General features: G+C 38.0%; 2 protein-coding genes across 2 annotated transcripts in view; both read right to left on the bottom strand.

Annotated features, from left to right (window-relative positions):
• LOC114653822 (aerolysin-like protein) overlaps window positions 1-23,598 on the bottom strand; it is a 989,661-nt gene that overhangs the window by 591,354 nt on the left and 374,709 nt on the right. The window lies entirely within an intron of this gene.
• The window catches only part of LOC114653833 (uncharacterized), a 9,076-nt gene continuing 5,360 nt past the window's right edge, over window positions 19,883-23,598 (bottom strand). Inside the window, exon 2 of the mRNA XM_028804382.2 lies at window positions 19,883-22,416. Within this exon, the coding sequence (XP_028660215.2) occupies window positions 20,325-22,394 (2,070 nt within the window). The 5' untranslated portion in view covers window positions 22,395-22,416 and the 3' untranslated portion in view covers window positions 19,883-20,324. The remainder of the gene's footprint in view (window positions 22,417-23,598) is intronic.

The following is a 23,598-nucleotide window of genomic DNA, read 5'->3' as shown; positions in this document are numbered from 1 at the left end:
CTCGTTCCTCGTGAGAGTGTGTGCAGGGGCTCTGTTGCTGTGACACAGCACAAGTGTGACAAAGCGTAAAATATAATTTTTTGTTTATTTGCATGGCAAAACAGGGAATAGAAGATTTCTGGGTGGATACACCCTCACCCAGGCTAATCCGAAATACGTTTCTAACGGTCCAAAGTCCTTATAAATAATTTTTGGATGACCGATTGGATATCTTTTGGTTTTATTCACATATGGATATAAACTCGTAAAATCATAGTAATGGATTTTTTCACCAGCGCAAACCTTGTAATATAAACGTGCTGCATTTGTTCGTCCGCCAAAGAGAGATTCCCTAGGGTTCAAAGCCTCTGGGAGTCGTGCGGTTTTCAGGAAATTCTGCACACGGGTGTTTTCACAAACCATTTGTCGCCAATTATGTTCCCAGATTTGATGCACCTGAAAACCCTGCATTTTTAAGTAGTGAACTTTTTCCATAGTTCTTGAATAAAGCGAACCGAATGACGTGTTTGTAACACTATTCCATGATTTTTCATTATAACAGATATTACACCCGTGAAAAAAACAACCGTTAAATTCAAATGTCATCTTTATGCCGTTATTTTCGGCATAGCCGTCTAGATAATATTTTCCAATACGCATTTCACCTCCGGGTTTTAGCGCGTGCCGAATATCTAGTTTATCTTGGGCCTCTGAATACATGATCCATTGAATGGCCGGTGTAGAGTAGCGATTCTGTATTCTGTGATAACTGTCTTGTAACGTCAAAGCTATGGTTTGCTCACGCAAAAATTTAAGTCTAAACATTGCCATACAAACACTCGCTAAAGTAACATATTGAAAAGGATCAATCGATAATATTTTGTATTTGATCTGAAACTGCTCGTCTAAATACACCTTTGTCGTTTTGGTGATCTCCATAACCTCTTGTCTGAGCAAAATACAAGCCGACCTTAGAATCTCTACATCTAAGCGACAGTACATTTTTAATTCCTTTTGAAAATCAAATGCGTCATTCTTGTGATTAGAATACCATAAAAGAAATTCTTTCTTTTCGTCTGGCATCATACTTTCCACACCATAAAATTCTACAGCCGGTCTAGGCCCGACATAATTTTGGTTCTCAATCGTGTTAAAAAAATGAGGAAAGTATCTTTTAGCCCCTTTAAAACCCAAAGCCTGCGGTAATTTAGACAATTTTGAAGCTAAAAAGTTCAAAGAGTCTATGAATCTGATGTTTAAACCTTTCACCGTTATCGACATGATTTTTCCACCGATCGTTAACAAATCCATTTTCATTTTTTCTTTTATCAATTGACTAATTACAAAATAACTGTCATAGGATTTTGCATTGTGTGCAATAAAAGTGTAATTCTTAAACTTACTATCTATAAACGTTGATATAAATCTTTCAACACATTCGTTTCCGGCAAATTCCCAGTTTGTGTTACCATCCATGTGTAAAGCGTATATGTAATTCAGTTCGTGTATACCCGTGTCTTGCCGACATTCAAAATCATAAAATATATATTTTTTTGACACAGGACTCTTTAATAACGGTTGCATATAACATAAGTGATTGTCGCAGCTTGTGATTGTTTCTTTACAATGAGGACATAGCCTCGGTTTGCAACGGTGGGTAAGCTCTGTATAACACTGACAGTAAGTACAGTATTCTTTCCACTGGCATGCTTGTTTGTTTTGGTGTCTCTCATGGCAATCGTTTGATTGACAGATGATTTTGCATATCCGGCATCTGATTAAACAGCCTGTTACTTCAATGCAGGAAGCATCATGGCAGGCCCTGCATGTCTTGGCACAAACATGGCGATCTTTGTGAGAATAAGCAGCATGGCAAATTTCGCAAAAATAATTAGCCCCGATAAATTTCTTTACGTTTAAAATCCCATAATAATGCTCATTGTGTAAGAGTAGGAAAATCACTTTAGAGTTTGGAGGCATAGGACCCGTTGTGAAGTATTTCCACGTACTCTCATGCATGTATAGTACCTTTATAGAAACATCTAATAGACGCTCAAATTTTTCTACATCTGAAAAAGATATTTTCTTGTCACCCGAAAACCCCAATTGTTTATGCATTTGTCTAGCTTTTTGCAGAATGCAGCTATCCGGTTTGGCTTTCCGACTGAGTAAGCGGATGACAGCGCCTGCAAAACATAAATTACCCCGATATGAGAAATCTACTAATAGACGTCGTTTAGTAATAATAATTTTACTGAAGAGTAATGTGTTAATTCTAAGTCTTATACCACCACGCATGTTTTTCACAATGGTTACTACAAATCGGAGAGAAGAATCTGTAATAATTTCTGTATTACTTTGCAGCATCTGAGACACGTAATTTAAAAAGCCTGTGGCGTCAAAGCTGTCTAGATTCTTTTTTTGGGAATAAAGATTGTTTTGCAAACTCGGGGAAATAAGACGCAATTGAACAAAATCACATGGTGCAATATTCGGGGATAATGCATCTAAAAGACCCTGAATACTTTGATGGACAATGTTTATGGCCTGTGTATATGACTTAATCCTATCCAAATCGATAAAACGGAATTCATAGTTATGCTCTGTAGCTCTAAACCTTTTCATCTGTCTTTCGGATTCCCTTACAATTTCAACATGTGCATTAAGAGCCGAAGAATCTGTTTGGTCTCTTGTTCTATTAGCCCTAGGACCCCGGGTACATTTCAATCGCCTTTTCTGATAAGCAGACAGCCGTTTGTATTTATTTTTGATCTTTCTGATCATATTTAAAAATGTGTTACTAGCTTTCATTTTAGCTTGCCTTAGTCATATAGAATTTGTACCAGAGCCGGTACCCAGACTTGTGCAATCTTTTAAGATCACGCTTTCCAGTCTATGCAGCCTTTGGTAAGCTGTCTGAAGTTCAACTACCGGTATGTGCTCAGAATTAAAAATGCCTGAGATACAGGTCAGAAGATATTTCTTTAAAAAATTACTCTGAGGACATAATATCTCCTCAATACAGGCTGATAAAAACTGTATACCTTTACGTCTGTTGCTAAATTAATTAATAATTCTAATAGCACACATCAGCCATTTCTCGATTAAATGATGCACACGGCTATCAACTTTATCATCTGAATGAATGGTTTTTCCAGACTTGGTTGTTGCTTTCTCTGTTTTCTTTCCTTTGGAAATGCTACCAACGGATTGCCCAAAATCTGAAAAAAATTAAATCAACCACAATCTTAATAGCCATATAATATAAATATGGATACGTACAGCAATTCATTAAGCTCGCCGACCCAAAAGGGCCCCGCGAAATAGGGACACACACCCAATCTTTTCATCTATACAGTTTTGCTCATTTTCTGAGGCCTTTGGGAGGCAAAGTTCTTATCAGTCGGGTGCACACAGGGCTAAGCAAGATTAACAGTCCACGTCAGGGCGTTGGTCAGCAAAGTTCTTATCAATGGCTTGCACACTGGGTTATGCAAGCCGGGCCCCCTATCCGTGTGTTGCTCTTGCCTAACGCTAACTGTTGTATTTTGTTTTGTTGTCAGAGGATCCAAGACTCGGCAGCTAGAACAAGGAAAACCTGGTCCCAACCCATCGTGACACGTAATACTACCTATAGAACATATTCTCCTTATATTATATCTGCTAGAAAAAGATTCATTATGACCATAATCGGTCGCTCAGTCGTCTGGGCTTATGTTTTTAGCTCTGTTGAACATTTATGGGAAAAATGTGATGAATGTCAAGAGAACAAATACATACCAGATAGACACATTTGTAATATCATCCATCCATTTTCCAACCCACCGAATCCGAACACAGGGGTCTGCTGGAGCCAAACCCAGCCAACACAGGGCAGGGACCAATCCCAGGCAGGGTGCCAACCCACACAAACCCCAATTTAGAATCCACCTAACCTGCGTGTCTTTGGAATGTGGGTGGAAACCGGAGCGCCCGGAGGAAACCCACGCAGACACGGGGAGAACATGCAAACTCCACGCAGGGAGGACCCGGGAAGCGAACCCGGGTCCCCAGGTCTCCCAACTGTGAGGCAGCAGCGCTACCCACTGCGCCACCGTTTATTTCATATAAACAGAGCTTATTTATGCTCGAAAGGGTTAGAAAGGATAGACTTGTGTCCTGTGTGCGTGCTTTGCTAAAAATGTATAACTTGCCTTGTTTTCGTAAAGCTATCAAGAATGATGTGGATGATATTATAGCAGAGTTTGAGAAGGGCGAGATACCCATTGATGCTTACGCACAACTAATTCAACCTGTGAAGACCAGCTTTATGTGGTCGGCTCTGTTCCAAACAGAGAAAATAGGCTTACATAATTTAGTGAAATACAAATATATTAAACATGTGTTGGCTTAAACATTTTATTTAGATGTATTACCGGCTCACTGATGGGTTGGGACCTGGTTTGCAATTTGATTTGTGTTTTCAACAGTGTATACAATTCTTGTATTTTTGCTTCTTTTTAAATTGAATTGCTAATCTGTATTCAAACAAGCTTGTGTGACTATTTTACAATGGTATAACCTGCTTTTATTCATACTTTTAAGCAATTAATGTATAACAGTGTGTAACCCGGAAAGTGAAGCCAACATGTTATTTTGCTATGTTTGGAATTTTGCTTCAATAAAAATTGTTTAAACCACTTTTTGGGTATCTTTTTGATTCATTCAATAAAACCTGTTGTTTTAAATCACTTTGGTATCTACATTACGCCTTGCTTTTATAAAGGGCATGGTTTTACATGGCTGTTTGGGATGCAATGCATTAAATCACTTTGGTATCTACGATATGCCTTGCTTTATATAGGGCATGGTTTTACATGGCTGTCAAGGCAACGGTATGCTCTGGACGTGTTTGGGATGCACTGCCAGGCTCCTTGGGGGTGTAATAGAGCCTCTCTAAAATTTTCTTTTCCATCCTCTTGCAGGGGTCTGTTACTCAAGCTCTCTGTACACACCCGGGCGCTGTAAGCAGATAAGAGCAGGCTCACTCAAGCTCTCTGTATTCTCTGTACACACCCCTGGCGCTGTGCACAGCTAGGAGCAGGATGCCTGCTCCGTCCCCGTTGCTGACTTATCTTTTGACGCCTTACAGGGGCCCGAAGCGCCGGCTCGGATCACAAAGATGAACAGACCCAGTTTTTAGGATCAAGGCTAAGAGCAGCCAACCATTTTCCTTACGCACGACTGACAAAAGGGCTGATGCCGGTCAAACAGCGCACCCGACAACAGGCAGAGATTAGCACTAGAATTACCAGAACCTACGAAAAAACTTGTATATCCGGCCCACCTTAAATCGCTTCTTAAATCCGTTCACACCTCTCCGCCAGCATCCTTTGTCCTCTAAATGTGCTGATAAAAGACAAGCTGCCAGCAGCCGGCTATTCCATCACCCCACCGACTTAGAACGTGAGCGAAGTTTTCGCAGCTCACGCCTTGATTGATTATGTGGGAGTGAAGTGGAGTTTTACAGTGGAAATAACAGATCATTATTCTAAAGTAATCTGTGTAAACACATTGTTAAAACAGAAACTTTGTCATATTTTAGTAATAAATGTTACAAAATGTAGTAGGCATAAACTATAGAATGTGTAAAGCCCGAGTTCCAAAGATTAAATAAACACTTTCACAAAAGCTTCAAGAACGATACAACAACCTCCGTGGCGTAGCGCGTTAAGATTTGCCTCTTAGAGCACAACAGCTCTGCCGCCTCTCATACCTGAGTTCGATTCCCCGCTAGGGATACCTCAAACGGACATAAAATTTATAAATTGGTATGTACTGTCAGTTAATGAGATCGTTATATTTTCATGTGAGGTGCTCCTTTTAAAATATTTTTTTAACAATCGAGACTGCAATTAACAGGAACAACTGTCCTTATAACTGTTATTTTTAAGATCCATAACACACAGACAGACGAGCACTGCGTAATAGGGAGACAGACAGGCAGAGATATATAAATAAACAGGGAAGGCACATGTACTGAAAGAAGAAAAAAGATCAACGTGCGTTGTTCCTGCTCACCCGCTCTAACATCACCCCTCCCCCGATCTTACTTAGAGAGTCTACTACTTGTGACATTACATTTTAAGTTGATTCAATAAAAAATGGGATCTGTGGAAGTCTGATTTAATAATTTTACAATTTTGCCTTTGGTCACAAAAGAATGAGAAAATGTGTCAGTTTAACTGATATGTAGAAATAAAGTTTTAAAACTAAGTTCGTGTTTTGGGTTTATTAACCTGGTCATGATGTTATCGCGCGTAACGTGAGAGTATATAAAAACAACACATCTGAAGTTTCTTTAAGTAAAATGAACATGCATAGCCAGTTGCAATCACACAAAAAAAAAAAAAAAAAATGGAAAAAAGGAGTAAAGTAATCGGTATAGATGAGCTGATACAACTAAAAACTAATTGTTAAATATAACGTAATTAAATATTTGTGGATGTACATAAATACATTTTGTGAAATCACCGTAAGAACAAAAATCAAAAAGCCAACTTTTAAAAGTTCTTGCAGGCGAGACAATTTGGTGGTGTATACTGTTGGCTTTAAAACTTTCCAATTTTCTGATATTTTTAAAAGATTTTATAAAAGAATGTAGCATGCGATAAAAAGAAAAAAAATCCATGCCATGCAGCCCCTCATTTGTTTGATTTACGACCTCAGAGTACAGTAAAGTCCAGCATTAATGATCTGTTTGCTAAGGTTTATTCGTTCCAATGTCTTATTAATGTAAATGAGAACCAAACCCTTTCATCAGCAGTCTCGCCCCTTTAATGGAGACATGAAGTCTGTTTGTTTTCTTATCACGTCTGCGACTTTCTTATCCCGAGACAGCATCGTCTCCATCAGCATGTGATTGAACCGATTAGCCTGACTCTCCATAGACGTACAGTCGCATTGATGGGATAAACATCACGATTCTTTTTACAACATGATTAGGGTTGGGGGGCAGTATATAGAAGGGGCCCACGAAGTTGGAAATATTACAACTCATTCCATGCTTCTCGCTGAAATTAGTACCGAATAAAACGAACTGCAGAACACTTCAGACAAAGATTAACGCTGGAAGCAATGAAATGTGTATAGTAATTAAAGTACTGGGAATTATTATATATGAAATGAAATAGAGTTAAGCACTAGGAGAAAAAGGAGGTTAGAAAGGTAATTTTAGATTTGTGTTTGATGATGTTCAAAGAGGAGGAGGACAAAATTATTAACATTTGTTTAGAAGAAAATATGAAATAAAAAAAAAAGAATTTATGTAGGGTGGGGGATGATGTTTCACAAGGTGTGAGTTGGGGGACTTTTATTTTAAAAATGGCATAATTTCATGAAATTACATGTTGATGATGTATTCTGCAAAACATGTTAAAAACGCATTACTTATTTTTGAGTTAATAAAGATTTTAAATAAAAAATAAAATAATAACACAACATTGCGTGTACAAATGTGATGGACCATCTCACATTCTTAAAAATAAATTGCCGGCGTGTTTCTTCAGACCTAAGTTACAGGTGAACCGTTTTTGTTTCTCGATGCACATGAAGGTTCATTTAGATCCGTAACTGGCTCCAAAAACAACTACCAATAGATGATAACTGATGTGTGAAATATACCAGCGGAGTCTCGATTATAAAAAGACTTAACTGCATGCAATCACACCGGCTAAGTTAACGTTTTAGTATTCTGCAAATATCTCGTAGTCTATAAAGATTTCTGTTTTGTGCAGTTTCATGTATCTCTTCCAAGAATGTGTGTATGTATAATATAGGATTTTAAGAATGTAAATGAACGGTGCACTATATGTATTAACATTGAATATACCGGTGACATTTTGTAAAATTACAGCGTTTTACTGGGAGTACGGTTTTCCAGGCATATTTTGTAGTTTTTAAAATAGCTAACTGGCTACTTATTTGCCAGTAATTTACTGTAAAATCTACACATTTTTGCTTTGGGCCCTCCCCACTGCTGGATTAACCATATCAGTAAAGTTAAGCACATGCTTAGGGCATCAAGGGTAAAGGGGGCACCACAAAATTTTTTCATGGCTGAATTTATCATATAAATTATTAAATTAGTTAAATTTATAGCCATTTTCATACTGTATATATGTGCCATGTGCAGCTCATTCTCTAAATCTGGTTGGCCGAAGCGCTGTTGACTGCTGTCACTGGGCTGTTAATTTCTACAGTTACTCTGTACCTTCTTTTCTGCCTCAACCAGTAGGTGGAAAATTCTTAAAGATTGTATTAAAAATGAAAATGTCTTAAAATCCCTCTCTGATGGGAGGCACATGCTATGGCAGTAACAGCAATTTTGAAATCTTTCTTTGAAAATTTAGAAGCGTTAGAATATATAGCCGAAGACCAGTCACAAAAGGGAGACGCTAGAAGAGAAGCCTGCGGTGGGTTGGAAACCCTGCCCGGGATTGGTTCCAGCCTTGTGCCCCGTGTTGGCTGGGATTGGCTCCAGCAGACCCCCGTGACCCTGTGTTCGGATTTAGCGGGTTGGAATGGATGGATAGAAGAGAAGCAAATAATATTGCAGATAAGATGCAAGAGCTAGAATTCGTTTTTATTTTGAATTTTCGGAATGAGATTTTTCAGAATTTTCACAGAGTAAGCAAAGTTCTACAAAATGAGGATGTGAACTTAAAAACATGTGCAGATCTGTATGTATCATTAGCTGATCAACTGTGTGCTTTACGAAATGAATTTGAAAAATATGAAAAAGAAGCAAAGGAAATGTTACCAGATGTCGATTACAAGTACAGCTACAACTCGCACACGCATCAGAAAGAATCTACCCAATGATGGCGGTACACCAGAAGTATATCTGAATGCCAGAGATAAATTTCATATCAGCACCTTTTGCATAATTGTTGACAAACTTGAAACTGAGATGAAAAGGAGATGAGAGATATACACAGAAATAGCTGAGAGATTTTCTTTTCTAAGTGATCTGCCATATGTCACTTCATCATCTACTAACATTGAAAGGTATTCTAAGTACAGTGAAAAGCTGATCGATGCTTACCCAGAGGACTTCAACAGTAATTTCTCAGCTGAACTTCAGCAGTTTCATTTATATGTGCGCCATAAGTTCAGTGCAACAGAAAATGTAAAAACAAGATTCAGTCATGCAGAACTTAATAAAATACAATACAATATTGAGTGTGCTTTTCCAAATGTAGACATTGCCTTTCGTATATTTTTAGCATTAATGGTCACAAACTGCTCAGCTGAGCGCTCATTTTCTCAGTTGAAATATATTAAAAATCCCCCAAGAACAACTATGCATCAAGGTCGACTGGATGCCTTATTTCTATTATGTATAGTAGGAGATGTGCTACGTAAAATTGATTATGAAGATCTAATCAAAGAGTTTGCAAGGAATAAAAAGTAGGAGAAAATTATTAAGATAAAAATAAAATGAAGCATACAAAAATAAATATTATTTTCCTTCTTACTATAAGTATGTTTTGTTTAATTTCGGATTTTCGATAATAAAATAAAATTTTATTTTCTAGTTTGTTATTGTTTTAATATTTTGAATTACTAGTGTAAGGGGGGCACCAAAATTACTTAGTGCTTAGGGCATCTAAGGGTCTTAATCCGGCCCTATCGTCTATGTATGGAGGAGTGAAAGCTTTCGATTCGTCAAAAATTTCGATCTCCGGTGTTAGACGGATCTCGTTGTTTTAGGGTCCCCTGATACCGAAAACATCGATATCTCGATGATGGGTGGGTGTCTGTCTGTCTGTGTGGCAGTTTCTTGAGGACGGTCTAGAGCTAAAATGGCTAGACGGAAAAAAGTCGAAACTTAAGCCTGTTATGAGATGACGATGGGCTCATTAAGGCACTTTAGAGGAACCCTCAAATACTGTAATTCTGCAATTAGTTATGTATTCTTCTTGTCAATTGCTACCGTAATTACCTGTTTTATGATCAGAAAGATCGGCATCAGAGCGGTAAATAATTACTGAAAAGCTATCGGATAGTTTGAGTATGTTCTGCGGTGGGTTGGCACCCTGCTCGGGATTGGTTCCTGCCTTGTGCCCTGTGTTGGCTGGGATTGGCTCCAGTAGACCCCCGTGACCCTGTGTTAGGATTCAGCGGGTTGGAAAATGGATGGATGGATAGTTTGAGTAAATTGGTTCCTGGGGCGCAAAGCCTACTGACGCTCACGTCCGAATTTTTGTGACATGAACAGCAGGACGCGATCCCAGAATTCCTGTAATATTAAACAAATTGCCGCAAATTCTTTCTTTTTTTATGTTTTCCTTAATTGAGTTGATTGACTGAATTGACAGCAACAGTAACACCAGATTTAGTCCTTTAAAAAGGAGTTTTTGACACACCTCTTTTAATAAGTGCTCTCCGTTTACCCATAAACGCGTCTATTTGCTGAGGTCGCTTCATTCAGTTTTAATGTCTATCGATGACAGACAAACTTCCCAGACAAGTCTGATACAAGGCAGAATCAAAGCCAGTCGATCATGGGTGCTGGGACTGGAGGTGACGTCAACAAAACCAATCGATCATCCATAACTGGAAATCTGAGGTTTTCTGGTAACCCTGATATATAAACTAAAAGAGAAAAACGTTAAACGGCAATGGGGAGAATGAGAACACTACATTCAAAATGAAGGTGTGCCAGAGTGGTTCTTCAGAGCGATGGCACAAGGGAAATTTTTTGTTATCCAAAAGACCCTTTCACACGAAGGCTCCTTTTATTTATTTAGATCTATAACAGACTACATACAATAAACAGCCATGTGTAGATGGTTACAGATTGGTGAAATACCAATGGCTTATTATTTTACAGTTAAAGGACTCTTACTGCATGAAATCACACAGGCACGTCCAGGTTTTCTTAATCTGTTAGTGTCATGCTAAGCAACTTAACATACAGATTTCAGTTTTTCTTTCTACATATTATTATGTTTTTCAAAGCATAAAGAGCTAACTTTTTCCCAGAATGAAATGATGCTTTGTCAAGCAATGGCTGTGGAATCACATTCCAGTAAAGGACCATAAAGTGCCATCGAAGAACCGGTGTACATGCAGAGAGTATCAGGTGCTTTAATAATATGATCAGTCTTTTATAGAAAAATAAATATTTAATTTCTATTGTTTGATTAAGATCTGTGTGAAAATTAAGTCACTTTCAATAAATGAAAACTGCATGTTTAAAACACGAAGGCAGTGCCGGCATAGACAGGGAGGGGACCACTTGAGTTGTGTCATTATTTGGGCCCCACCTAAGTGATCTGACAGACCCATGGAAAAGCTAATATGTAATGTCAAAGTTATGCAGTCGCCTAAACTTGGATAGATGCTACACAGGAGTTAGAAAGTAATGGGAGATGCAAGGGGCGGAGTGGTGGCTCTGAGGCTAAGGATCTGCGCTGGTATCCAGAATGTTTGCCGGTTCAAATCCCCATCACTGCCAAAAGAGATCCTACTCTGCTGGGCCCTTAACCTGTAATTGCTCCAGGGGTGCTGTACAATGGCTGACCCTGCGCTCTGACCCCAAGGGGTATGCAGAAACTAACAAATTCCCAATACAAGAAATTGGATAAGGCGAAATAAAGAACAAAAAAAAACCAAAAACAAAATAGGTGTATGGATGGCAGGAGAAAACACTGAACCATCATCAGAGATTACGAGTGAAACAGAGAGACACGGACAGAGTATGCAATGCCAAAGCTTACAATGACACTCGATAGCCATCAGGGAGCACTATGCCATATTAAATATTACAACAAAAAGACAATATGACCCATTTCAACTTTCTATTTTGAAACAGAAAGGAAAGGAAAATACATTAAAGCATTATCAAAAAAAAAAAAAAAAAAGTCATTGGCAGCAGGTGGGCACAGTGGTAGTGCTCACAGTAGAGAGACCAGCGTTCACATCCCGGGTGCTCCCTACATGGAGTTTACATGACCTCATATCTGAGTGCATTTTCTCCAACTGTCCAAAGTCATGCAACTTAGGTGAATTGGCGACGCTAACTTGGCTCTAGTGTGTGTGTGTGTGTGTGTTCTGGTGCCCTGGTGCCCTGTTCCTGCCTTGTGCCTTATGCTTGCTAGGATAGGCTCCAGCCCCCCAGAAAACCCTGGTCGGGATAAAGCAGGTTAGAGAGTTAGAAAATGACATAATAATAATTCATTACATTTATATAGTGCTTTTCTCAGTACTCAAAGCGCTATCCACACAGGGAGGAACCAGGAAGCAAACCCACAATCTTCCACAGTCTCCTTACTACAAAGCAGCAGCACTACCATCGCGCCACCTGTGAGGACATGACATTTATTCATGTGTGTCCTTACTAAAAGAAAAGCAAATGTATTGCATTTGTTTTAGCGGCTGCACCAAATTTATTGAAGTTCGATTCAAAAATCGTGCTTTTAATTTTGACCAAATGAAATGTAATCAAAAGGCCAAATAGCATCAAAAGGAGGAGCAAGGAGCTCTGTGATTGTTAAATTCTTCTGCCTTTAATTTTGCAAGTGTATTTATTTTCATGATACCCCCCCCCCCCCATTCATTTACCTTCCAGCCTCAAATTTCAGTGTCTGCTTAGCTTTATCGTCCTTATTGTATTTTCACCACTTCCAACATGCCAACGTACACCACATGGGTATTTATATACAGCAACACTGTATTTGCTGTCTACTCCAAATGTTCACTTTTCCATAAAAAAGAAAAATGACTGAAGACATTGTATAAAGCAAAAAAAATAAAAAAATAAATAAAATGGAGGAGAGAAAACAGATTTTTGAATCATTTAAACTGTGTTGTTCAAAACTAATTTGAAGATTTGGAGGATAACTCAAATATTCTACAGCATTTTAATTTTAAAAAATCGGATGTTTCAGTATTCACACTTATAGTGTTATGCAAATTTTTGTAATCAGCCAGAACAGTAATAATACTCAAACTCAGTGCTGAGGACCCAATGAGCTCAAAAGTTTTTTCCAACCAACTTCTGTTTTTAATTGGACTCACGGTCTTTTAAGCAAGTTGATATTTTTCCATTTCTTGATTTGGGGTCTATATGGAAATTTCAATAATAAATTGGTAAAAATTAATTCTTGAAGAGTTAAAATGTCCTTCAGTACATTACTAAAAGGGAATTATTATTGGTAACCTAAAGTACCAATGGTATGAAGATTCTAGGAAGAACCTTTATTTATTTAGATCTATAATAGATTCCATAAATTTCAATAAACAGCTGATAGATAGATAATCTATCTATCTATCTATCTATCTATCTATCTATCTATCTATCTATCTATCTATCTATCTATCTATCTATCTATCTATCTATCTATCTATCTAGGGTTGTGTCAGTCTGTCACATGGTTACTCCTTAACCACTGGTGAACCACTAAAACTTTGATGTTGGTCTTAATCAAAAGCTTCTGACGTGAAACTCACAGGTGTAGTAAAAAGTTATTAGGGTTTCTATCTTTCTTACGGCAAACTTCATAGATCAATAGATCAAGAAGGTAACATGGCAGAAGAAAAAAGAAGAGCAACGGCATCTGCTGAGCATTGACCAAATTACAGAAGCCAATTATGTGATTGGCAGGAGAAGAGAAATGACAGCTGTAAACATCTGCTGTGTGTCAAGCATATGTGGCCAGTCAACCTGCTGCCATTCGTGAACTACTGGGGCGGGAACCTTGTTCATAAATTTATGAAATATCAACGAGTTCCTAAATTTTAAAGGACTCTTGCTGCATACAATAATACAGACTAATTTCAGGTTTTCATGATCTGTTGTAGCCTGCTAGGCCGTCTACTATGCATTAAAGATTTCTGTTTTGTCCACATATAGGGAGCCTTGTTAAAGCCCAAAGAATCAATTTTAAATGCAAAGAGCCCCTCTTAAAATGAAATGGTTCTTTGTCAAGCAGTGGCTCTAGAAGGACCCCCACAAGCCAGTAAAGTGCCACTTAGGTACTATTAGGTTTAATGGTTTAGCAATGATGCATGTTACATGAAGATACATTATGGTATTTTCTATTTTTTAACTTGGTTTTTAATATTTTTCATTACTATGATGATTTTTATTCTGCTTTTCAGGTGTTCTAGTTTTTTAATCCATTATTTGCTAATGAGCATGTTAATGGACCTGACACTGATAATAAGTAAAGGGGAAGTGTATTTAGGAGTTGAGCCAGGAAGCACTTCTTTATGTGAAATTGTTGTTTATGTGAAGCCCCAGGTACTTGTAGATCTGCACCACTTTTACGTCCTCCCCCTAAATGGTGGACTGCTCTCAGAGGCTCTTTGGCACACCGTAAGTCAACCATCTGCTCTTTTGTCTTGCTGATGTTGAGCTGCAGTTGGTTCTCCCTCCAAACACAAGACAAAGTCTTGCACAAGCCTCCTGTACTCTGATGTTTATCCATTATTAATGTAGCCTATGATGGATGACTTATCTGAGAATTTCTGTTGATGGCAAGCGTTGGTATTATGCTGGAAATCTGTGGTGTAGAGGGTGAACAGGAAGGGAGACAGGACAGCTCCCTGAGGTGCTCCAGTGTTGCACACCTTCATTTCTGACACACAGCTTCACAAACTGCTGGTAGTGGTGTTTCCTTTTAATTGACTAATAAACATCTGCTTTTAAATAAGCCTTTTGTTTCATGCCATGTACATAACCACCATAAGAAATCAGAGGAGACCATTCAGTCCATTAAGCCTGTCTGTAAACTCAAAGTGCAGTGTGTCACATAATCTTTATATAACTGAGTTGCAGCTACAACCTGTAGTTAATAATAATAATAATAATACATTTTATTTATATAGCACTTTTCCCATGCTCAAGGCACTTTGCACGTCCTCTCCAAGCCAGCCTGTGTTTTCTGTCCTGGCTCTGTTCTTTTCATCTTATATTGCAAAGACATGTGCATTGGATTAATTGGTGACCCTAAAGTTGCCTTGACAGGAGTAATTGTGACCCTCTTCATAGGTGTGTCCTCTGAGTTGATGGTATCTAATCCATGATTGATTCATATCTTGAACCTGATACTACTACTTCATTGTCATCTTCTTCATCTTTTCCTCCTTCTAGGTGGGGTTGATGTTTGCCTGATGTGGATGCTGGGGAGGAGCCAACAAAGAACTACTTTAAACTCGTTAGTTCAATTTTGAATAATGAAGGGCTTTCGCAAACACTTGCAAAACTCACCTGTTCTTTACATGGTTACATTGTTCCTTATTTCTTTTGTTATTCACTAAGATGGATCGTTTTTAGGAAATAAACCCCAGCTTGGCCTACTGCTGTGACCCCCACCAGTAAAAGCAGTTAAAAAAATGAGATGACATGACAAAGCAGCTGTTTATTTGAACAAAACATATGTGATTATTTCTAGAGATTTACAGTTTTAAATACATCTGAATCAATTGTTCTTCATTTGCAGTATCCATTTAAGCTCATTTTATTTTTATTTTTTTGTCACACTACTTTTGTGAAATTGGTACAGAACAATATACTAGTTATTTTACATCCATCCATCCATTCATTTTCCAACTGGCTATATTCTAACTACAGGATCACAGGGGTCTGCTGGAGCCAATCCCAGCCAACACAGGGCACAAGGCAGGAACAAACCCCGGGCAGGGCGCCAGCCCACTGCAGGGCACACACACACACACACACACACCAGGGGACAATTTAGGATCACCAATGCACCTAACCTGCATGTCTTTGGACTGTGGGAGGAAACCCACGCACGCAGACACGGGGAGAACATGCAAACTCCACGTAGGGAGGACCCAGGAAGCCAACCCGGGTCTCCTTACTGCAAGACAGCAGCGCTACCACTGCCCCACTGTTTTTATTTTACAGCAATACTCCAAATTTGTCACTTAGCTATTTCTCAAGCTTTGCAAGGTGCTTGTAACAGGAGAAAGAATGACAAAATCATCAAGAACAGAGATTTGAAAATATGAGTCTTAAACTAAAAGGCAAGTTTTTTTTTCACCTTATACAATTTCTTGTATTAGGAATTTGTTAGTTTTTGCATACCCCTTGGATTCAGAGCACAGGGTCAGCCATTGTACAGTGCCCCTGGAGCAATTGAAGGTTAAGGGCCTTGCTCAAGGGCCCAGCGGAGTAGGATCTCTTTTGGCAGTGACAGGGATTCAAACTGGCAACCTTTGGGATACCAGCGCAGATCCTTAGCCTCAGAGCCCAAAGAATCAATTTTAAATGCAAGGAGCCCCCCTTAAAATGAAATGGTTCTTTGTCAAGCAGTGGTTCTACAAGGACCCCCACAAGCCAGTAAAGTGCCACTTAGGAACTATTAGGTTTAAAGGTTTAGCAATGATGCATGTTAAATGAAGATACTTTATGGTATTTTCTATTTTTTAACTTGGTTTTTAATATTTTTCATTACTATGATGATTTTTATTCTGCTTTTCAGGTTTAGTTTTTTAATCTGTTATTTGCTAATGAGCATGTTAGTGGGCCTGACACTGATAATAAGTAAAGGGGAAGTGTATTTAGGAGTTGAGCCAGGAAGCACTTCTTTATGTGAAATTGTTGTTTATATGGAGCCCCAGGTACTTTTAGATCTGCACCACTTTTACGTTGTACCCCCAAAGGGTGGACTGGTCTCTTTTGGCAGTGATGGGGATTCAAACCGGCAACCTTCGGGATACCAGCGCAGATCCTTAGCCTCAGAGCAACCACTCTGCCCAAAGTTTACTAACCACTGTGCCACCCATTGGTCAAAAAAGGTTCTTAGACAAAAAAGATAATAAGAGTATTCAGTAGAAATAAGAAATATTTGACAAAGACACAATTATTGTTACATTAAAATTTATTTTCAGTTCATTTTGTTTGGTCATTTGAGCATCAAGTTCTACAGAAAGAAATGTAAGTCAATAATAATGAGAATAATAAAACAAATATTAAAGTGAAAAAAAAACACTACAACAAGTGGTTGCCAACCAACATGAATAAGCTATAAATAGTTGAAATAATGGCACCGATTTTTAAATAACTAACAGTAATTTCACATTAATTAAAAAAACAAAACAAAACAAAAAAAAAAAAACAAGCAACAAGCATCGTCTTCAATGCAACAATAGCCTTCATCTTTAAGGTGCAACTTGTAAGAATTGTTGATTTTTCCAAAACAAATACAACCAAACTGTAACAAGGTTGGGCATTTTGAGAATACACAGAATTTTATAACGGAATTAAAAGACAAAATTAGAAAATGTAAATTGCATAAACATTTTCATAAATCGATCCTTAGGGGTAATTGAAAGAAACAAAAGTTTTCAGGATAATTTTTGGACATTTATTACAAATGTAAATGCAGAGGTTCTTTAAATATAGCGTAATAAAATATATTTTATAAATTGTCTGGCCAATGTGTTATCTGTTGATCATATCATATATTAGGTAGAAAACCCTTTTTTGTGATCAAGTGATTTTTTGAAAGCATACAGCAAATGAATCATGAGTAATAACAAACATAGCCAAGTGGATGGGACTGGCGAGTTTTGATGGGCTGAATGGCCTGTTCTCGTCAAGATTGATTTAATGTTTTTTTAAAAATTGAGGGAAAAAGAAGATTAACAGAAGAACAAATACGAGGGACGTTCAAAAAGTTTCCACACTTTTTTGTAACTCTGTTTATTAAGAATTTCAAAAACAAATTGCATTACTTTTCTACATAGTCTCCGTCATTTGCGATGCAGTTTTCCCAGCGTCGTACCAACTTTTTAATGCCCAATTACTACTCCTCCCGCCTTCACCATTTCCAACGAAAATATAAAAGTGCCGAAACTTTGTGAACGTCATTCGTGTGATATGAAAAATATGGGGAACACATCACATGACCATATAACTTTTGCTGCTGTTCCTGTGTACATATGATGATGCCATTCTTCTCATACCTAAGTAAAATCCAATGCAGAAGAGCTTAAGCAAAAGAACGACAACATGCATCTCGGACATTCAAGCCTGGAATCGTCATGTCATAGAAATCTTCGCTGCATTTGATGGGATTTTGAAGTAACTGACTGACTCCTCAAAGCTGAATCTTGTCACCTTTAGTTATTGACCGTTTAAATCTACAGATAGTCAGGACACTGTGACTCCTATTCATAAGTAAGGCTCATGCATGTCAACAATAAAAATAAGTTTTTACTTTTATCCTTCAATGATATCATCAGCACAAGAGTTAATTGGCATACCTTTTTCTTAACAAACGATACCAAGAACACTTGAATAATCATCAACATCTATGAAAACCTCCTCAAAAGGGACTGGCCTTCTTTATCTAGAGGGGATGTGTTCAATGGTCACAGCCCATCAATTATCGGTATCAAGATTTTGAATGGTCCGCAAAATTAAACCTTCAACCACATTGACTTGTCTTAAACAACTATTATCATACACTGATAATGTCTGTATTATCTATATCTATTATTTATTTATTATATTACATATTTATTGACTATATTTATGTATCTAGATTGCATAATACCATACATTGTATCAATGTTCATATTGCTTGCTACACATCAATATTGCTGCTACTTCTTTGTCTTGTTTTTGCACAATGTCTTGTCTCATTTGTATTTTAATTTTAAATTTTAATTCTAATTCTATTTTTAATATATTATTTTCACTTCACCTTGTTGGTGACCGGAAAGAAGCGCATAGGAAAAAAGCGCACAGTCATACAGTATAAGCACACGGCAAATAACCGCACACAGAAAAATGCGCACACGGGAAAAAACGCACGTTGGAAAAATGCGTGCACGGCAAAGGTGTATATGCAAAGAACAAAAAAATGTTATATTATACATCGCAATAAACGAAATTGTATAATTGTTCACTAAACGTATTTATAAGTTTTATGTTTTAATTTGTGCTAATTGGGGTAGTGGGCTGTTGGATGGTCCATAAAATAAAATAGTCATTAATCCTTTTATTACTGTTATTGTTGTGCCTAAATTACCATTTCTAGGAAGTTATTATTCTTTACAATAGTTTTCAGAATTTATATTATACCTTAGGGTTTTAAAGCGAGATGGAGTTTTCGACCAGTCAGAAAGGCAAGCAAATTCTCTGTTACAAGGGATTTGAATATCTGCTTTTTCGCACAACAAAAGGAATAGATAATTAGTGTGTGTTAATCGTTTATATTTTATTATAATAAAAAACATCTAGCAGTATAGGTGGTGTATATTTTATATTTGTAATAGTTATATGTCGCCACTGTGTGCTTTTTTCCACGTACGCACTTTACTGTATGCATATTCGTCCACGTGCATTTTTTTCCATCCGCGCATTTTATCGTGTGGGTTCTATTCAATAAGGGCGCGCACAAAAAGGCGACCTTCAAAAGGGCGACCTCAATTGGGCGCGGAGAATAAAAGCGCACATAAATAAAAGCGATCTTCAAAAGGGCGACCTCAATTGAGCGCCGAATAATTGCGCGCGCAAATAAAGGAGCGCTTCAAAATTATTGTCCTTGATTATGCTAATAGACCGCATCTCGAATATCTACGTGGCATTGCACATAATCTACAGCTTCAAGTGTAACTTGCTTTCACCTTTTTATACATTCAGTCATTACCTTAATCTAATTTTCTGTAATTTTGAAAACAACGAAATATAGAGAGCTTTAGAAATAGTTCGTTAGAAGTGCATGCATTAATTAATTGGATGTTTTAATATTCTTGCTTTCATCTTTTTATACGTTCAATCATTGCCTTTATCTAATAAATTTTCTGTAATTTTGTTGCGTTTGCCTTTATTCGCTGCGCCCAATTGACGTCACACTTTTGAAGCACTCCTTTATTTATGCGCACATTTATTCGGCGCTCAATTGAGGTCATCCTTTTGAAGATCGCTTTTATGTGCGCGCCCATATTGACGGATACCTATCGGGTGTGGTTATTTCCTGTGCGCTTTTTTCTGTGCGCTTCCTTCCGAGCTTCGCAATTTCATCTGTCTGTATACTTGTATATGGTTGAGATGACAATGACAAGCTTGACTTTGACGTCTCATGACGATGAGGTTGGTTTCATTTCCACAAAATGAATTGTTTTTCTTAAGGTTTGATAAGACACATTATCAAAGGGAAATTATCTCAAGTCGCAGATATGAATATTTTCATCAACTGGACCAGAAAGTGAATACAGTCAGCCAAAAAACTAAAAACCGAGATGCACTGCAACAATGATGTCTTAACTTACCGAAGGAGCTGTTAAAAATGCATGTCCACATTCAATAGGTTGTCACTCCTTCATGCATACTGACCCTCCTCTTCTAAGGTCAAATTCTTCAAGCCCATGGAGATGTTACTTTGTATCTTCTTTTGTTCAGCAGTAGAAATTGGAGGCAGCACTGACTGCAGACTGCTTTGGATTTTCTCCAATCGTGAATTCATGCTGCCTTCAAACTCCTCCTTATTCTTTAGCACCAAGCTACGAATGCCATCCTTTGCAGAGTCACAATCGTTGGCTAATGATATGCGCTCATTTTCCAACTGAGGATTGCTGGGATCTAGAGCCATGAGGCGGCCAAGGCTGCTGACTTTGTCCATAAGATATTGGTCTGAGATCTCAGTGTACGTTCCAGCAATCATATTGACCAGATTTGCAATATTGGAAGCCTGGAAAGCCTGGGTGTAGATCATGTCCGTCACAAAAGAGTTGGATGAGTAGCCTTCAATCCCGTCAATCGATTCTGCTGATGTAACAAACTGCTTCAATGAGGTGTTCAGGCAAGTACAGATTAAGTTAGATATCATCTGAAAGAAGTGAACCATTTTCTCCCACTGCTCCTTCACTCTTCCCATGGCATCTAGGCCTTTCATTAGCATTTTTATCGCAGTATTGAAATCGATCTCCTTTACCTGGCAACTCCGCATGGAGACAAGAATATCCGTCAGTTCCTTGTTGTTCTTCTCAAAGTTCTCAATACTTTTCTTGTACGTGTCTTGCGCTTGCTTAAGTTGGGCCTGGCTTTGTTCGATTTTAAATCTGGCATTATCAGAGGCGGCCTGAACGGCACTTTTCTGCGCTTCATTATTTTTCTGTGCTATATTTGGTGGAGGAGTTTGAAAAGCAGGGGATTTTGTGAAGGACTTGCTCTCGGAGTCAAACATCTCACAACTGTCTTTGAGATTGGCTATCTGTGTTAAGAGGTTCTTCTTTTCTTCATCAGTACAAACTTTCTTGGGCGCGTATTTTGTCAGCATGTTACAAATGGAAATAGCAGCTTTACAAATGTTAAGGGCTTTCTCTTTGGGCTTGCAATCTTCTTCTGCTTTCACTCTCTTCTCAATATCTTCATACTGTTTCTTAAGCCAGTTTGATTTCAGAGATTCATTTCTTTCATCATAGATTTCCTTCCATTTGATCTGATCATTTCCCAGAAACATTTGCATTTGCTGTGACAATCTAAGCAGTTGTATGGATTTGGAATAAATATTGTTAACAGCCAAAGGGTTATCACTTTTAACAGAATTTGAAGATTCACTGGATGAACTTTTAAATTTATTAGTAATTTTTTTGGGGGATGACAATATAGATAATGTACCAGAGATAAAACTATTTAAAGAACCTGTGATACCTTCTGCCAAAGTCATCCCAACCATCTCCCAGCCAGTGGGTATTGAGTCCAAGGATTTTTTAAATTGGTCATGAGCCTCATCCAGCTCTTTAGACATTCTGGTCAGGTTCTCCTCAGCTAGTTTTGTGGCCATGTCTGTTGATTCTTTCTTCATTTTGGCTTCTTCCAATTTGAGCTTGATGTTCTGTAAATCCTCTTCATAAAGGTGCTTTGCATTAATGCAAGCTTCCAATATTTCTTGAATAAGCAGAATGACATCTGTGAATTTCTTCTCTGTTGACTCTGCCAGCCGTGTACACTCACTGGCTATATTTCTAATATTTTGCAACTGGCTTGGAATAAGCGCTCGGGCACGGTCAGGGTTGTTCTGAAGAAGTGTCCTTACAGCCATTTTCAAGTAAAGGGGCACAGTACCAGAGTGAAGTCGAATTTGGTCCATGTTCTTGTGAGCTTCATTAAAAGCCAGCCATCCACTGTTTGTCACCTGCATAAGACAAGCACGGAATGACTCTGGGTGGCGGATATATTCATATCCCTTTTCAGGTGGATTCTTGTTAATGGAGAAGTCACCTTTTGAGGAGATGTAGACCAACTCTCCAAGGATGGCAATAGAGAGTGGGCCTGGCATTAAAAACTCTTCCCAGTTGGCATAGGGCTTCATCAGAAGAATGGTTTCTTGTCTCACATCTTCTGCTTTGGATACGCTAAAGACAGCTTTCTGGATGTCTACAGAAGACATTGTTTTTTGTTATTCTTCTTGACTGCACAAAAGAAAAGAAAAAAAAAAAACCCCACACAATTAATATCATCAAGTAATATTTTTCCATCCACCAAATCACCAATTTTCCCTGCCCAATATTTAAATTAAGGTATATTATACGTGCAAAGAAAAAAAACTTGTGATTTAATCATCATAAAAATAAATGGTTTGTAAAACAATGCTGTAGAGTGCTTGTGTAACAGGCATATAAAATAATAAGTTTAGTTGTTTGGAGCTTCACCAAATCCTGTTGTATGTTTTCCTGTTGTGGTCCTGTTATATTTTCCCTACTCCGTTTATTGTGTTATGTTACGTCATCAATGTGAGCCTCTCCTAGTATTCATTGTGTTACTGTGAGAGGAAGTATTCTCTGTATGGTAAAATTTATTAAATTATTTTAAATTCCATCCATCATCCAACAAGCTATATCCTAACTACAGGGTCACGGGGGCCTGCTTGAGCCAATCTCAGCCAAAACAGGGCAGGAACAAATCCCAGGCAGGGCGCCAGCACACTACAGGGCACACACCAAGTTACAACTTAGGATCGCCAAAGCACCTAAATTGCATGTCTTTGGACTGTGGGAGGAAACCCGTGCAGACACGGGGAGAACATGCAAACTCCACGCAGGGATGACCCGGGAAGCGAACCCAGTTTTCCTAGCTGCAAGGCAGCAGCGCTACCACTGTGCCACTTATTTTAAATTGCTTGAGTTCATTTTTTTTGTATGTGACAGTAATTGTAATGTTTTTTTTTGTAGTATACAGTTGTTGTTTTGAATGCTTTTCTATTAATTTTGGTTCTGTGTTAATGTGAGCGTTCAACAGCCTTTCCACTTGTTTGTTTTGTTTATATAGGAATCACAGAGCTTGAATAGTCACTTTTTATTTTCTGTTTTAATATATCGGGTATGTTACTTTTTAATTTGTATATTGAGCTGTGCAAGGATATGTGTGTCGTTGCAATTTAGCATTGATCCCAGTAATCGCTGTGTTACTGTGAGAGGAGAAGGAATCACAGAGCTTGATTAGTCACTTTTTATGTTCTCTGTTTTAATATTTCAGACTGTTAATTAAAAAGAAAACATCAAGAAATAAAGGGTGTTTGCTTTACTCCTTCGTGGCGGTTTGTACAGCATGTTGCAGTCATATCAAAGTGCAGAAGCTTTGAGTGTAAATCGAAT

This window comes from Erpetoichthys calabaricus, chromosome 6 (genome assembly GCF_900747795.2).
Source record: "Erpetoichthys calabaricus chromosome 6, fErpCal1.3, whole genome shotgun sequence".
NCBI lineage: Eukaryota > Metazoa > Chordata > Cladistia > Polypteriformes > Polypteridae > Erpetoichthys > Erpetoichthys calabaricus.
Note: the sequence above shows the minus strand (reverse complement) of the source record. Positions and strands in the feature narration are given on the sequence as shown.